Source organism: Hyla sarda, chromosome 6 (genome assembly GCF_029499605.1).
Source record: "Hyla sarda isolate aHylSar1 chromosome 6, aHylSar1.hap1, whole genome shotgun sequence".
NCBI lineage: Eukaryota > Metazoa > Chordata > Amphibia > Anura > Hylidae > Hyla > Hyla sarda.
This window is the reverse complement of record NC_079194.1, coordinates 75219514-75237258: the sequence shown is the minus strand read 5'-3', so window position 1 is coordinate 75237258 and position 17745 is coordinate 75219514. Positions and strand designations below refer to the sequence as shown.

The 17745-nt window shown below is 41.8% G+C and overlaps 1 protein-coding gene across 1 annotated transcript in view; it reads right to left on the bottom strand.

The window, feature by feature from the left end:
- Nucleotides 1-17745, bottom strand: part of LOC130275784 (nuclear pore membrane glycoprotein 210-like) — a 133689-nt gene that overhangs the window by 114314 nt on the left and 1630 nt on the right. The window contains exons 2-4 of the mRNA XM_056524189.1: nucleotides 1844-1980; nucleotides 565-696; nucleotides 382-478 (exon numbers count right to left, since the gene is read on the bottom strand). Coding sequence (XP_056380164.1) covers nucleotides 382-478; nucleotides 565-696; nucleotides 1844-1980 — 366 coding nt within the window. The remainder of the gene's footprint in view (nucleotides 1-381; nucleotides 479-564; nucleotides 697-1843; nucleotides 1981-17745) is intronic.

Sequence of the window (17745 nt, the reverse complement as noted above, 5' to 3'; positions counted from 1 at the left end):
TTAAAAAAAAGGTATCGGGACATCCCAAATGGTATCGGAACATCCCTAATACATGCAAAATTCCTTTTTTCCCCCTTTGTGTTATGGAACAATAAATTACACCTAATACAGGGACTAACCTGACACTTTCTAAAACTCCAAAAACCAGACAAATGAACAGAATCCCATGGTCAGCACATCAGGTTTTACTAGCAGTTTTGCATTCATTACTTGGTGACTTTTTAACTTCTCTCCTGTCGTCACCTGTTCCCATTTTGTCATCCATAACAGATGACAACAGATGGGTGAACGGGAATATAAGTGTCCATGTACAGAAAATAGACTCTCTGCCATAGACCTATCTAGGTTACTGTACACGCTTGACAAAGATATTTCTCTTACCGCAAAGAATTATGAGAGTCAGAGTATCCATCCACATCAGAATCCTTCACCACTGTCCATTCAAAAGCTAAACCAGCTAATGTACTGAATGTATTCCCTGCAACATACCAAAGCATGAGATATGAATGCATGCATAAAAGGAATTTATTACTAATAGGGAAACCAAGGAATATAATGGTCTACCTTCATAGTCTAACGCTTTTATTTTCAGCTTCAGTGGAGAGTCCTCCAGGTAAAGCTCTCTTGTAGTGGATTCAATCTGAAGGTCATGAATTAAGTCGATGATGGCATCACATCGGAGGACGTGGCCGGTATCTTAAGTAATAAAAAAAAAAAAAAAAAAAAAAAAACTGGAGGAATGAAAGGTATTTATTTACAAGCTGAAATCCTGTGCATTATACAAAATAATTCATTGGATTCCACAAAAGGAATCACGTGCACCAAAGCTGTGGTTCCCCCAGTTATGCAGCTTCTACAGGACAACCTCAAACTAGGGGTTGTCCTACCTTCCCATTTCCTCTTTTTTCCTGCAAGCCTACTTTAGATGTTGAGGCTTAACATAACGGGCAGGAGAACAAATAAAAAGTGTATTAAAATTGTGTGTACTTCTCATTTTAGATCCAATATTTTTATCAATTTTAGGCATATAAATTACAATGTGTTAAGACCAGCAAAGTTTGTGAGTGGATTTGGAAAGAAAAATTCTTGACTTCTTTTTATCCCTTACCCAAAACTAGGAATGGCTACTAAGTAGCGAAAAAATGTAAAGGAAAATATGTTTTTTTTTTACTTCTTGTTTGTTGGCTCTAATTCCAGACTTGGAAACTTCCAAACAAAGAGTTTACTCTATGAACAATGCCTAGATCCCATCCTCTCCTTTTCTCCAAATTTTTTAATGCACATGGACGAGGCGTGGGACACGCACAGAAAATGGGTTTTTATTTTCCACCACTGACTAGCTCAGTGTTTTACAAACAGGGTGTCTCTAGCTGTTGCAAAATTACAACTCCCAACAAGTTTTGCAACAACTGGAGACAAACTGTTTGGAAAACACCAGGCTAGCTGTTCGGGCCAAACACCAGGCTAGCTGTTCGGGCCAAATTTTTATCAAGCAAAGGAAATTCTGATACATTTTTTTTTTTTTCAAATTCTGTCCAAAACCATGTCTTATAGTAACATGCTATAGTTTTAACCAATGTTCCTATCTTTCCCAGATTATTTTGGAAACAGATACCTAAGTGTACAGACTTTAGAAACTGGATTCTGCAATACTGTACTCTAAAAGCAGAGCCTGCACTGAAGACCTATTGATGACATATGAAAATAGAAGTCAGGGTCAGCTACAGAAGTCCCCAGAATAACCATACCATAAATTTGCTATACAGAAGGGTCTGCGACTAGTGTGAGAAAGTACACTGCGCTGACAGGATAAGCAACAAGATAAAAATAGAAATTAACTTACATATGTCTTCTGCATAGATGATACTGGTAAGCCGTGTAGGGTGGGTTGCACGTGCTTGCACCACCGCTTGATTTGAACACCGAGGGTCATAAATGGTTACATGTTCAATACTGGCAACTTCAGGTCTGGTTGATGACCTATCAAAAAATAAAAAAATAATTTTGAAAACTTCTTTTCTAACAAATTTTTCTAAAAAATAAATAAGGGGTTAATCAAAAATCTCCTTGGTTGCATTTATCCATGTTTCAACTTTAAAGACCACGGACGTAAATGTACGTCCTGGTTTGGCGGTACTTCGCGCACCAGAATGTACATTTACGTCCTATGTATGACCTCGAGCATCGGAACGGTGCTCGCGTCATACACAGCGGTAATGTCCGACATCCACGATCGCGCCGATGTCCGCCATTAACCCCTCAGATGCCATGATCAATACAGATCAAGGCATCTGCGGCAGTGTGGTACTTTGAATGGATGATCGGATCGCCCGCAGTGCTGCCGCGGCAATCCGATCGTCCACAGCATGGCGGCCGGAGGTCCCCTCACCTGGCTCCGGCCATCTCCCGGGGTCTTCTGCTCTGGTCTGAGATTGAGCAGACCAGAGCAGAAGATCAACAATAATACTGATCGGTGCTGTGTCCTATACATAGCACTGAACAGTATAAGCAATCAAATGATTGCTATAAAAAATAAAATAAAAAATTGAAAAATGTAAAAATTAAAACTAAAAAAAATAAATTAATTTTAATTGTCCGTTTTTCCCATTTTACCCCCAAAAAGTGTAAAAACATTTTTTTAATAAACATATTTGGCATCGCCGCGTGCATAAATGTCCGAACTATCAAAACATAATGTTAATGATCCCGTAAACTTAAAAAATGTCCAAAAATGCAGCTTTTTTTGTCATATTTTATTCAAAAAAATTTATCAAAAATGATCTAAAAGTTTTATATATGCAAATGAGGTATCAATAAAAAAGTACAGATGACTGAACAAAAAATTAGCCCTCATACCGCCATAGATACGGAAAAATTAAAAAGTTATAGGTGGTCAAAATAGGGCGATTTTATAGATTAATGATTTTGTACAAAAAGTTTTATATTTTTTTTTAAGCGGTACAAAAATATAAGAGTATCTAGCCATGGGTATCATTTTAATCATATTGACCCACAGAATAAAGAAGACGTCATTTTTACCGTAAAGTGTACAGTGTGAAAACAAAACCCTACAAAATGTGCAAAATTGTGGTTTTCATAAAAATTTCCTGCCTAAAAAAAAAAAATTTAAGATTTAAGATTTTTAAATAGAGAGAATTTACAAATCTGTATAAGGCTGGGTTCACACTACGTTTTTGCCATACTGTTTTCAATCCATTTTTCTAAAGAAAACCGTATGGCAAAAAAACGGATGGAACAGTATGGGAAAAAGTAAACCGTATGAGTTTTTAAACAGTTTTTAAAAGTGCATACACTTCCGTCAGTTTTTAAAGAAAAAAAAAAAACATACGTTTTTGAAAATGTTGTCCATTTTTAATGGGAGGGGTCTTGGGTGGGGACTTTAGGATTCAAATGCGCAAAGTAAAAACGTATATGTTTTTCCCGTATGGAACCGCATACATGTGCGTTTCCCATTGACGTCCATGTAAAAAAAAAAAAAAAAAAAAAAAAAAAAAGAAAAAACGATTTTGTCTCCGGTTTAAAAACCGTACTGCAACCGCATACTTTTTTTTTTACATGGACGTCAATGGGAAATGCACATGTATACAGTTCCATACGGGAAAAACGTATACGTTTTTACTTTGCACATGCGCATTTGAATCCTTAAGTCCCCACCCAAGACCCCTCCCATTAAAAATGGACAACATTTTCAAAAACGTATGGTTTTTTTTTTCCTTTAAAAACTGACGGAACTGTATGCACTTTTAAAAACAGTATACTGTTTAAAAACTCATACGGTTTACTTTTTCCATACTGTTCCATCCGTTTTTTTGCCATACGGTTTTCTTTAGAAAAACGGATTGAAAACAGTATGGCAAAAACGTATTGTGAACCCAGCCTAACTTTCTGGCACAAGTTCTTTTGAAAAAAAAAATCCCACCAGAGTACCCCTTTAACATTTTAGGGCATACCCTAAGCGCCATAAAAAGGAAAGTAGTAACCGGTAATAAAATATCATACATAAGAAATCAGATTTTATTTCTCTTATGTATGACAAATGGAAACCAGAAGTAAAAGGCAGAGAGGTATCCGGTGTTGGGACAGAATTAGACAATGACAGCTAGCTAAATGTAAAAAGATAGAAGAAATCAAGGGAGGGCGCACACTATACCATACCATGACCCGGGCAGACTGGCACTGCTAATGTACACTAAGTGCACCAGTATTACTGTGCAGCCTCTCACTAGCACAGAATGGGGAAGAGGCCGAGGGGAACAGAGCAGGCAAATTATATTGGTCTTGTGTATTTAAAGGGGTATTCCAGGCAAAAACTTTTTTTTTATATATCAACTGGCTCCGAAAAGTTAAACAGATTTGTAAATTACTTTAAAGGGGTAGTCCAGTGGTGAAAAACTTATCCCCTATCCTAAGGATAGGGGATAAGTTTGAGATCGTGGGGGGTCCGACCGCTGGGGCCCCGTGCGATCTCTCTGTACGGGGCCCCGGCTCTCGGCCCAGATAGCGGGTGTCGATCCCCGCACGAGGCGGCGGCCGACACGCCCCCTCAATATATCTCAATGGCAGAGCCGGAGATTGCCGAAGGCAGCGCTTCGGCTCTGCCATAGAGTTGTATTGAGGGGGCGTGTCGGCCGCCGCCTCGTGCGGAGGTCGACACGCCCCCTTCCCGCAGGCTGTCGGGGCTCCGTACAGGAGATCGCGGGGGGCCCCAGCGGTCGGACCCCCGCGATCTGCAACTTATCCCCTATCCTTAGGATAGGGGATAAGTTGCTCACCACTGAGTCACCACTGGACTACTCCTTTAAGATTAAAAAATCTTAATCCTGCCAATAGTTATTAGCTTCTGAAGTTTTCTGTCTAACTGCTCAATGATGATGTCACGTCCCGGGAGCTGTGCATGATGGGAGAATATCCCCATAGGAACTGCACAGCTCCCGGGACGTGAGTCATCAGAGAGCAGTTAGACAGAAAACAGCAACTCAACTTCAGAAGCTAATAACTATTGGAAGGATTAAGATTTTTTTAATAGAAGTAATTTACAAATCTGTTTAACTTTCCGGAGCCAGTTGATATATATAAAAAAAGTTTTTGCCTGGAATACCCCTTTAACATTATGCATCCAAACAAAACAGGTTACATACAGATAAAATGTCACCTACAATACTTCAGTATCATGCACACCACATGACCTGCGCAAGAAGCCCTGTACAGAGGCTATAGAGCAGTGGTCTTCAGCCTGCGGACCTCCAGATGTTGCAAAACTACAACTCCCAGCATGCCCGGACATGCTGGGAGTTGTAGTTTTGCAACATATGGAGGTCCGCAGGTTGGAGACCACTGCTATAAAGTAATGGTCATCTAACTGTGGCCCTCCAGCTGTTGAAAAACTACAACACCCAGCATGCAGTGTCCTGTAGTTTTGTAACATCTGGAGGGCCACAGTGGAGACCGCTGCTCTATAGTCTCTGGGGCGACATTGCATACTCGCAGGTACCTTGTGTGCGGCAGGATGGTTTGTTTTTCCCCTGTATAAAATTCAAGTTACAACAGCTGGAGATCGCACAATTCATTAATCTAGTAAACAAAGGATCTTTATCGTCTTGTTACAAATGTATTTCAGACAATAGTATAAAATCTAAGTACAGTATGTGCCCAAGGAATTCTAAGGTACAATACAGACCTTAAAGGGGTACTCCGCCCCTAGACATCTAATCCCCTATCCAAAAGGTTAGGGGGAGAAGATGTCTGATTGTGGGGGTCCCGCCGCTGGGAACCCCCGCGATCTCTCTTGCAGTATCCATATCTGGTGCACGGAGCGAATTATCCAGCCTTACAAAATTGATGGCCTATCATCAGGATTAGACCTGCAGGGGTCCAACTTTCAGCTCCAAAGCCGTTCGTCATTGTCCCCTCACCTCCCTGTGTGTCAGTCATTAGTGTCCCCTTATTTTTTTTAAAACTATTTTTCTACTCTCCACTTCCGTTCCCACGCAGATTCATCATTCTGCCTCTGCTGTTTAGCAGCAGATATATTAGGTCGCCACTCCAGTGTTACATAAATAGCAAATTTCACATGACCGCCGCAGCCAATCAGCAGCCTTGGCATCACGCTCTGTTCTCCTGAGTGAAGTATGACTGTTAATGCCGCTGAAATGGGCACTGTCAGATACAAAAACTTTTGATATGTTGTTAAGCATGTATAACCAATAGGTTTTGCAATTGCTTTCAATAGAAATTTTTCAGTATTTCATACTGAAAACACCAGTCAAACAACTGTCCCCCCTGCCTGCTTGGACACATACTAGTCCTGCTGTGTCCATGCGTCATCACCTATGTCATGGACACACTTCCTTGATTGACAGCTGTGAGCGCAGGGCTCACACCTGGAGGAAAAATCCGCCCACTGTTAGCTTGTGTCCCATTACTGTCAGTGAGGACAAGCTGGGGGTGGATTGGATCGGTGTGGGACTGAAGGTCAAAGGGTGTGGAACATGGATCAGCAATCAGCGTGGGAATGGAGGTGAAGGTAAGTAAAAAAATAGTTTTAAAGATAGAAACCCCAACTGGGGGTTGACAAAAAGATAGGCGCCCCAATGAAATTCTTAGTCAACCTGGCGCCTGGGATTTGTTAAGCCCTGGCATATCCTATGTAAACAATGACGGGGATAGGATACTATACATTGTTCTAACAGCTGGAGGTCCCCAGGGGTGAAATATTGACTATGTATCGAACCCAGAAAACCTCTAGGGGTGGAAAAAAATATCTAAAATTTTCCAAAATTTCAAAAGCTTTCCATTGGAACCTAAAGTACTTTAACCCCTTAACGACGCAGGACGTATATTTACGTCCTGCGCCGGCTCCCGCGATATGAAGCGGGATCGCGCATCATATCGCGTCGGTCCCGTCGCTCATCAACGGCCGGGACCCGCGGCTAATACCACACATCGCGGCGATGTGCGGTATTAACCCTTTAGAAGCAGCGGTCAAAGCTGACCGCCGCTTCTAAAGTGAAAGTGAAAGTGACCCGGCTGCTCAGTCGGGCTGTTCGGGACCACCGCAGTGAAATCCCTATGGGACCTATAACACTGCAAAAAAAAATGTCAAAAAAAAAAAAGGGTTAATAAAGGTCATTTAACCCCTTCCCTAATAAAAGTTTGAATCACCCCCCCTTTTCCCATAAAAAAAATTAAACAGTGTAAAAAAAAAAAAAAAAAACATATGTGGTATCGCCGCGTGCGTAAATGTCCGAACTATAAAAATATATCATTAATTAAACCGCACGGTGAATGGCGTACGCGCAAAAAAATTCCTAAGTCAAAAAAAGCGCATTTTTGGTCACTTTTTATACCATTAAAAAATGAATAAAAAGTGATCAAAAAGTCAGATCAAAACAAAAATCATACCGATAAAAACTTCAGATCACGGCGCAAAAAATGAGCCCTCATACCGCCCTGTACGTGGAAAAATAAAAAAGTTATAGGGGTTAGAAGATGACATTTTTAAAAACGTATACATTTTCCTGCATGTAGTTATGATTTTTTCCAGAAGTGCGACAAAATCAAACCTATATATGTAGGGTATCACTTTAACCGTATAGACCTACAGAATCATGATAAGGTGTCATTTTTACCAAAATATGCACTGCGTAGAAACGGAAGCCCCCAAAAGTTACAAAATGGCGTTTTTTCTTCGATTTTGTCGCACAATGATTTTTTTTTCCGTTTCGCCGTGCATTTTTGGGTAAAATGACTAATATCACTGCAAAGTAGAATTGGCGACGCAAAAAATAAGCCATAATATGGATTTTTAGGTGGAAAATTGAAAGGGTTATGATTTTTAAAAGGTAAGGAGGAAAAAACGAAAGTGCAAAAACGGAAAAACCCTGAGTCCTTAAGGGGTTAAAAAAAAATTAATAAAAAACTTCAGAGACACAGAGATCCCCAGTAATCACTGAAATAAAGCAGGAGAAGTGCTCGGCTGAGTTCGGTCTCTCCTTGCTCAATGAAGACGGTCTCAATCTATACAGGAAGTGGAGACAGCAGCTTCTCCATGTTCACTTTAGTAATCAGTCGGGGGCTCAGCATCTGAACCCCCATCAGTCAAAATTTCTGATTTATCTAGACTTCTCTGCAAGTCGCGTTTCACTTTCAAGTGTTCCTGTCATTTAACCCCTTAAGGACCCAGCCAATTTTTGCATATCTGACCACTGTCGCTTTAAGCATTAATAACTCTGGGATGCTTTTACTTTTCATTCTGATTCCGAGACTGTTTTTCGGGACATATTCTACTTTATGTTAGTGGTAAAATTTTGTCAATACTTGCATCATTTCTTGGTGAAAAATTCCAAAATTTGATGAAAAAAATTGAAAATTCAGCATTTTTTTTTTTAAACACTCTGCTTATAAGGAAAATGGGTATTCCAAATAAATTATATAATGATTCACATAGACAGCTTTGATAAATATCACCCATTGTATATGTCCCGCATCAATATAGACCAAACTACAGAGGATTAGGCCGGTCTATTGTGCGCCTAATTTATCAAAAGGCCCACGGCTTTTGCACAGACTTTGTGATCTATGCTTTAGACTGTTTTTAAACCTGCTCCAACATGGTCTGACATTTCGACGCATTTTCAGCCGATGAGACTTGTCGCTGAAGTCACTTTTGATAAATTCAGCACCAATGCATTTTCCAATGCATTTCTGTCTAAAATAGACTAGAATGCATCATGTTCTAAAAATCCTCTAGAGCAAAAGTCGCAAAAAAGTCGCACATATTTAGACCGACTTTTTGTGCGACAAATTTAGACAAGAAAAACCAGTCTAAATCCTTTGATAAATATCCCCCAATATGTGTAATTTATGTTTCCATCATAAAGTTGACATGTTTTTACTTTTGGAAGACATCAGAGGGCTTCAAAGTATAGCAGCAATTTTCCAATTTTTCCCAAAATTTTCTAAATCGAAATTTTTCGGGGACCAGTTCAGTTTTGAAGTGGATTTGAAGGGCCTTATTAGAAATTCCCCATAAATGACCCATTATAAAAACTGCACCCCTCAAAGTATTCAAAATGACATTCAAAAGGTTTGTTAACCCTTTAGGTGTTTCACAGGAATAGCAGCAAATTGAAGGAGAAAATTCAAAATCTTCATTTTTTACACTCGCATGTTCTTGTAGAGACAGTTTTTGAAATTTTACAAGGGGTAAAAGGAGAGAAATCTTCCTTAAATGTGTAACCCAATTTCTCTCAAGTAAGGAAATACCTCATATGTGTATGTCAAGTGCTCTGTGGGTGAACTACAAGGCTCAGAAGAGAAGGAGCTCCATTGGGCTTTTGAAGAGAAAATTTGTCCAGACTTGAAGGCCACGTGTGTTTACAAAGCCCCCATAGTGCCAGAGCAATGGATCCCCCCCACATGTGACTCCATTTTGGAAACTACACCCCTCATGTAACGCCCCACAGGTGTCCGACAGATTTTTGGAACAGAGGTCCGTGAAAATGAAAAATGTAATTTGTGTGGGGTGGTTCCACTGTTCTGGCACCATGGGGGGGCTTTGTAAATGCCCATGGCCCCTTACTTCTGGCATGTCACATTTAAGAAGCTCCCATGGCGCCAGAACAGCAAAAAAAAAAAAAAAAAAAAAAAAAAGTAACCCACATGGCATACTATTTTGGAAACTACACCCCTCAAGGAATGTAACAATGGATACAGTGAGCCTTAACACTCCACAGGTGTTTGACGACTTTTCGTTAAAGTTGGATGTATACATAATTTAATTAAAATGTAATTATTTTAACTAAAATGCTAATTTCCCCCAATTTTTAAATTTTTACAAGGGGTAATAGGAGAAAATGCCCCCAAAATTTGTAACCCCATTTCTTCTGAGTAGGGAAATACCCCATGTGTGGACATCAAGTGCTCTGCTGGAGCGCTACAATGAGACAGAGAGAGAGAGACAGAGACAGAGAGACAGAGAGAGAGAGACAGAGAATTTGTTTGGAATGGAAGTCAGGGGCCATGTGCATTTACAAAGCCAGAACAGTGGAACCCTACCCTCTACCCCCTACCCCCCCCCCCCCCCCATGTGACCCCATTTTGGAAACTACAACCCTCACAGAATTTAATAAGTGGTGCAGTGAGTATTTACACCCCACTGGCGTTTGACAGATCTTGGGAACAGTGGTCTGTGCAAATGAAAAATGCAATGCAAATGCAAATGTAGTTTCCAAAATGGAGTCACATGTGTGGGGGATCCATTGCTCTGGCACTATGGGGGCTTTGTAAACACACGTGGCCTTCAATTCTGGACAAATTTTCTCTTCAAAAGCCCAATGGCGCTCCTTCTCTTCTGAGCAGCCCAATGGCGCTCCTTCTCTACTCAAAAGAAATGGGGTTACAAATTTTGGGGGCTTTTTCCTACTTTCCCTTGTGAAAATAAAAAATTTAGGGCAACACCAGCATTTTTGTGAAAAAAAATTGTTTTCTTCATTTTCCCACCCAAATTTAATGAAAATTCTACAAATACCTGTGGGGTGTTAAGGCTCACTATACCCCTTATTACGTTCCGTGAGGGGTGTAGTTTCCAAAATGGGGTCACGTGGGTATTTATTTTTTTGCATTTATGTCAGAACCGCTGTAAAATCAGCCACTCCTGTGCAAATCACCAATTTAGGCCTCAAATGTACATAGTGCTCTCTCACTCCTGAGCCTTGTTGTGCGCCCGCAGAGCATTTTACACCCACATATGGGGTCAATTTTGGGGGTCTTTTTTTTCCTTTTACCGCTTGTGAAAATAAAAAAAAGTATGGGGCAACACCAGCATGTTAGTGTTAAAAAATAAATAAATAAAATTTACACTAACAGGTTGGTGTAGCCCCCAACATTTCCTTTTCATAAAGGGGTAAAAGGAGAAAAAGCACCCCAAAATTTGTAGTGCAATTTCTCCCGAGTACGGAAATACCCCATATGTGACCCTAAACATTGGGAATCACTGGCATAGAATACCCCTAACAGGGTGCCTCCAGCTGTTGCTAAACTCCCAGCATGCCTGGACAGTCCGTGGCTGTCTGGAAATGCTGGGAGTTGTTGTTTTGCAACAGCTGGAGGCACCGTTTTGGAAACGCTGCCGTACGATACGTTTTTCCTTTTTATTGGTGCGACAGTGTAAGGGGGTGTATATGTAGTGTTTTACCCTTTATTATGTATTAGTGTAGTGTTTTTTAGGACACATTTGCACTGGTGGGGGGGGGGGGGGGTTATGGCGAGTTTCCTGCTAGGAGTTTGCCCTGCGGCGAAAAATTAGCTGCCGCAGCTCAAACTTGAAGCAGGAAACTCACTGTAAACCCGCCCGTGTCAATGTACCCTGTACATTCACATGGGTGGGGGGGGGGGAACCTACAGCTGTTTCAAAACTACTACTCCCAGCATGTACTGACAGACCGTGCATGCTGAGAGTTATACTATTGCAACAGCTGGAGGCACACTGGTTGGAAAACCTTCAGTTAGGTTCTGTTACCTAACTCAGTATTTTCCAACCAGTGTGCCTCCAGCTGTTGCAAAACTACAACTCCCAGCATGTACTGATCGCCAAAGGGCATGCAGTTATGTAGTTATGCAACAGCTGGAGGTACGCAACAACTCCCAGCATGCCGAGACAGCTGTTTGCGCATGCTGAGATTTGCAGTTTAGCAACATCTGGAGGGCTACAATATAGAGACCACTGCACAGTGATCTCCAAACTGCGGTCCTCCAGATGTTGCAAAACTACAAATCCCAGCATGCACAGACAACAAACTGCGGTGTGGGCATGCTGGGAGTTGTAGTTTTGCAAGATCTAGAGGGCAACAGTTTAGAGACCACAGCACAGTGATCTCCAAACCGAAGCCCTCCAGCTGTTGCAAAACTGCTAATCCCAGCATGCCCAAAAAGTAAACAGCTGTCTGGGCATGCTAGGAGTTGTAGTTTTGCAACATCTGGAGGGCTACAGTTTAGAAACCACTGTCTGATGACCCCCCTGGGCATTTGTGCGGGGTGCCTTCTGATCTATATCAGCAGTCACCCCAGTCCGGTCCCCACCGCGCGAAATTCACACGAGCGTACAGGTACACCCTGGATCCTTAAGTACCAGGATTTCAGGGCGTACGTGTACGCCCTGGGTCCTTAACTGGTTAAGTAAACTTTTGACGTGTGGCACAGACATGTCAAAGTTTAGATCGGTCAGGGTCTTCGTGCAAACACCGCCTGTAAAGCGGGCAGTCGCTTCCCTGGAGCCCAGTCCGACTGATTGCGGGAGATGGATTTCATTATAAGTCTATGGCTTCCTGTGAACAGTCGGACTGAGCGCCGGCCGGGGGAGCCACACCCCGCTTCTCCCTGCTACAGTTAAGGATCGGAGGGGGTCCTCCGCCCCGACACCCTGAGCAACCTAAACTTCTGATGTGTCTGTGAAACATGTCAAAAGTTCATTTATATGACAGTAACGCTTATTGTGGTGTATAGTACTTGTTTGTTTTGCCATCACCGGGGGAGTAAAACATGAAACCAGTGAACTATATACAAGATCCCAGTTCATCATGGCCCTAAAGCTGTGAACGTCGAGAACTGTATTTCACGTTTAATAGCTACAAGCTACATAGAAGGAAGTGATAGTGCACAAGTACAACCCCCTCCAGCAGTATTCTCTGTATAGGTTAACAGTCACAGCCATAGGTTTTACCTTCCCGCCAGTAAAACTCAGTCAATTATTAATTTACCCAACATGACGCCCAGCGATGCCAGTCACATGGCTCTGGGCAATGGAATACAATCCCAGCCTGAACACAGACACTGTACAGATGCCAAAGCTGCTAGAAATTGCTTGGCACACAGCCCTATTTTTGGAGGGTGTCCATACAATCTACATTCCTTATACACTTGGTGTGAAGGATAAGCTGGCCACACATGAGCTTTAGTCCCAAGGGATCCAAAAATAGTCTAGCGCAGTGTTGCAAAACTACAACTCCCAGCATGCCCGGACAGCCTTTGGCTGTCCGGGCATGCTGGGAGTTGTAGTTTTGCAGCAGATAGAGGCAAACTGTGTGGGTCTAGTGACTGGCAGCGTCCCCTAAAAGTCTTACTAACACCCGGAAACACATAGGACATTTTCTACAACATATTTTATGACTTTCTTATAGAAGTCAATGGGGGGAAAAAAAATAAAAAAATAAAAAATAAAAACATAGATTGACACGTGCAGATTTAAAATCAGATCAATTTCAGCATGGATTCTATTCAGATTTTTCTTCTGCAGCATGGATGAGATTTGTTTACATGTCCCTCTTATTTAGTAATTTAAAAAAAAAATCTTTTGACATGTTACAGGTCATTAAAGGGGTACTCCACTGGAAAACTTTTTTTTTTTTTTTTTAATTAACTGGTACCACAAAGTGAAAACAGATTTGTAAAATAGAAGAACAGAAAAACAGTATCCCCCCACCTCAAGGTTAGTGTTTGAATAGTAATAATATTGCAATAAGACCGTGCTTCAATTATTCCAATAATTTATAAAAAATGTGTTATAGTATCTTATATTCCACTCTCACAGGGCCCTTGTGGGAGAAGAAACAATGTTAAAATACAAATAAAAGAATATATGACATCGTGCAAAAATCTTCTATTATGCCACTTTTGTTATATTAGTTATTATTAGTATTGCAAGTTCTGCCCATTGATGGACACCGATAGACTTATGAAACGTCACTGTCCTTTATGTTGTAGCAATGGTCGCTACAATGATGTTACAATAATATTAAATTGTCTCTGGTTGGATTATTTAAGTGCACTACAAACTGTAGCAAATGATGTAATAAACGATGTTTTGTTACCAGTTCCGATGGTGCTCCTTTTTAGTCAGCAATCCCTCGCTGAGCTGCAGATGAACTTGCAGAGATGTGTGCTGGCATGCACAGACGGCGGCTGGTCCTGAAGGCGCAGGGCCCGGGTGATACCGCCCGATATCACCCGGGCCCTGCGCCGTCGGGACCAGCCGCCGTCTGTGCATGCCAGCACACATCTCTGCAAGTTCATCTGCAGCTCAGCGAGGGATTGCTGACTAAAAAGGAGCACCATCGGAACTGGTAACAAAACATCGTTTATTACATCATTTGCTACAGTTTGTAGTGCACTTAAAGGAGTAGTCGGTGGTGACCCAGTGGTGAACAACTTATCCCCTATCTTAAGGAGCCCCGAGAGCACGCGGGCAGGGGGCGTGTCGACCTCCGCACGAAGCGGCTGCCGACACGCCCCCTCAATACAACTCTATGGCAGAGCCGGAGCGCTGCCTTCGGCAATCTCCGGCTCTGCCATAGCGATGTATTGAGGGGGCGTGTCGGCCGCCGCTTCGTGCGGGGGTCGACACCCGCTATCTGGCCGGAGAGCCTGGCCCCAGTACAGAGAGATCACAGGGGGCCCCAGCGGTCGGACCCCCCGCGATCTCAAACTTATCCCCTATCCTTAGGATAGGGGATACGTTTTTCACCACTGGACTACCCCTTTAAATAATCCAACCAGAGACAACTTATTATTGTAACATCATTGTAGCGACCATTGCTACAGCATAAAGGACAGTGACGTTTCATAAGTCTATCGGTGTCCATCAATGGGCAGAACTTGCAATACTAATAATAACTAATATAACAAAAGTGACATAGAAGATTTTTGCACAATGTCATATATTTTTATTTGTATTTTAACATTGTTTCTTCTCCCACAAGGGCCCTGTGAGAGTGGAATATAAGATACTATAACAAATTTTTAATAAATTATCGGAATAATTGAAGCACGGTCTTATTGCAATATTATTACTATTCAAACACTAACCTTGAGGTGGGGGGATACCGTTTTTTCTGTTCTTCTGATATATTTAACACACCATGGTATAGGTGTGTACCCCATATCACCTCGATAAGTGTATAATTGTGAGCTGCACCAACAAATTTTCTCTTCAGATTTGTAAAATTACTTCTATTAAAAAAAAATCTTAATCCTTCCAGTACTTGTCAGCTGCTATATGATCCACAGGAAGTTCCTTTTCTTTTTCAATTTCCTTCATGTCTGACCACAGTGCTCTCTGCTGACACCTCTGTCTATTTTAAGCACTGTTCAAAGTAGGAGCAAATCCCCATAGAAAACCTCTCCTGCTCTAGACAGTTCCTAAAATGGACAGAGGTGCCAGCAGAGAGCACTCTGGTCAGACAGAAAGGAAAAAAAAAAAAAAAAAGGAACTTCCTGTGGATCATATAGCAGCTGATAAGTACTGGAAAGATTATGATTTTTTTTTTTTTATAGAAGTCATTTACAAATCTGTTTAACTTTCTGGCACCAGTTGATTTTAAAAAACATTTTTTTTCCAGTGTAGTACCCCTTTAAAGGGGTACTCCTGCTTTGGCCCCCACCCTCTAAGACGAGCTTTAGTGACGACCCTCTCAGCCAATCACCAGGCTGAGACAGGCCCCCAGGTTAATTCATCTCTCTGCATTTTACATGTTTTCATGACAAACAATACAATTTTATTTGATATAACTGAATTATTGTGTCACAGAGACATTTTTAATTAAAAAGTTTTATTCAGTCGGGGTCTCAGTGCTGAGACTCTTACTGATCACTACATCAAGCCATGTCACTGGCTTGCAACAATCTCCATGCTTTGGCCTACTTTAAGTCTACGGGGCTTATTCTATAAAGCAGTAGATTTCCTCTTATTGCTTGCTCTACTGATCGTGGGGGTCTCAGCACAGACTCCGACCAATCAAAAACAGTCATTTAAAAAAACTTTTATTTTTATTTTTTTAAGACAGGCGCACTTAAAGGGGTACTCTGGTAGAAACTTTATTTCCCCCCCCCCCTCCCCCCATCATCATCAACGGGTGCCAGAAAGTTAAACAGATTTGTAAATGACTTCTATTTAAAAAAATCTTAATCCTTTCAGTACTTATTAGCTGCCGAATACTACAGAGGAAATTCTTTTCTTTTTTGAACACCGTGCTCTCTGCTGACATCTCTGTCCATTTTAGGAACTGTCCAGAGCAGAATATGTTTTCTATGGGGATTTTCTCCTACTGTGGACAGTTCTTAAAATGGACAGAGATGTCAGCAGAGAGCTCTGTATTCCAAAAAGAAAACCATTTCCTCTATAGTATTCAGCAGCTAATAAGTACGGGAAGATTTAAGATTTTTTAATAGAAGTAATTTACAAATCTGTTTAACTTTCTGGAGCCAGTTGATTTAAAAAAAAAAAAAAAATATTTAAAATATTTCCACTGGAGTACCCCTTTAAAAGCCCTCATCCACATTGCTGGTACATTGCTGTTTCTCTAACTGCAAGTCCACAGCACATCAGCCCAGTGTGAACTTACCCAGAGAGTACATCCACACAGGACTCAAAAACCATACAGCTCAAATCCAGCTTCAGATTGAGAATCTGCTTAAAGGGGTACTCCGCCCCTGGCATCTTATCCCCTATCCAAAGGATAGGGGATAAGATGTTAGATCGCCGCGGTCCCGCTGCTGGGGACCCCGGGGATCGCCGCTGCGGCACCCCGCCATCATTACTGCACAGAGCGAGATCGCTCTGCACGTAATGACGGGCGATACAGTGGCCGGAGCAGCGTGACATCATGGCTCCGCCCCTCATTACATCACGGCCCGTCCCCTTAATGCAAGTCTATGGCAGGGGGCGTGATGACCGCCACGCCCCCTTCCCATAGACTTGTATTGACGGGGCGGGCCGTGACATCACGAGGGGCGGAGCTGTGACATAACGATGCTCCGGCCCCTGTATCGCCCGTCATTACGTGCAGAGCGATCTCGCTCTGTGCAGTAATGATAGCGGGGTGCTGCAGCAGCGATCCCCGGGGTCCCCAGCAGCGGGACCCCGGCGATCTGACATCTTATCCCCTATCCTTTGGATAGGGGATAAGATGTCTAGGGGCGGAGTACCCCTTTAAGTAACATGTAGATTTTCCTCTCTACATCAAAACGGATGGGACAAAAAAAAAAATAATCAAAAGCTACATTTTTAATAAAAAATTTAAAATTTCTGCAGGTCAATTTTTGTGGCCAGGTGAATGTTCCTGAAGATGATGGGTACATGGAATGGGAAGGATTGTTTATTTGCACTGAACCACGTGGTGACTGTATATAGAGTTCTATTGACAGATCACGTCTGTGGATCATATGTAGTTAAAGGGGTACTCCAGTGGAAAACACTTCTTTTTCAAAAACTGGTTTTAAAGGTAAACACATTTGTTAATTACTTCTATATAAAAATCTTAACCCTTCCAGTACTTATCAGATGCTGTATGCTCCAGAGGAAGTGCTTTTCTTTTTTTATTTATTTTCTGTCCGACCACAGGGCTTTCTGCTGACACCTCTGTCCATGTCAGGAAGTGTCTAGAATAGGAGCAAATCCTCATAGCGAACCTCTCCTGCTCTGGACAGTTCCGGACATGGACAGAGGTGTCAGCAGAGAGCACTGTGGTCAGACTGGAAAGAACTTCTCAACTTCCTCTGGAGCATACAGCAGCTGATAAGTACTGGAAGGATTAAATCTGTATAACTTTCTGGAGCCAGTTGGCACGAAAAAAAAATTGTAACCCTTTAAGATGTCACGTCAATGTGGCTAGAAATTTGCGGCTGGTGTCTATTTGGTTTTCTGCTTCTGTTTATAGTAAATATTCTTATTCC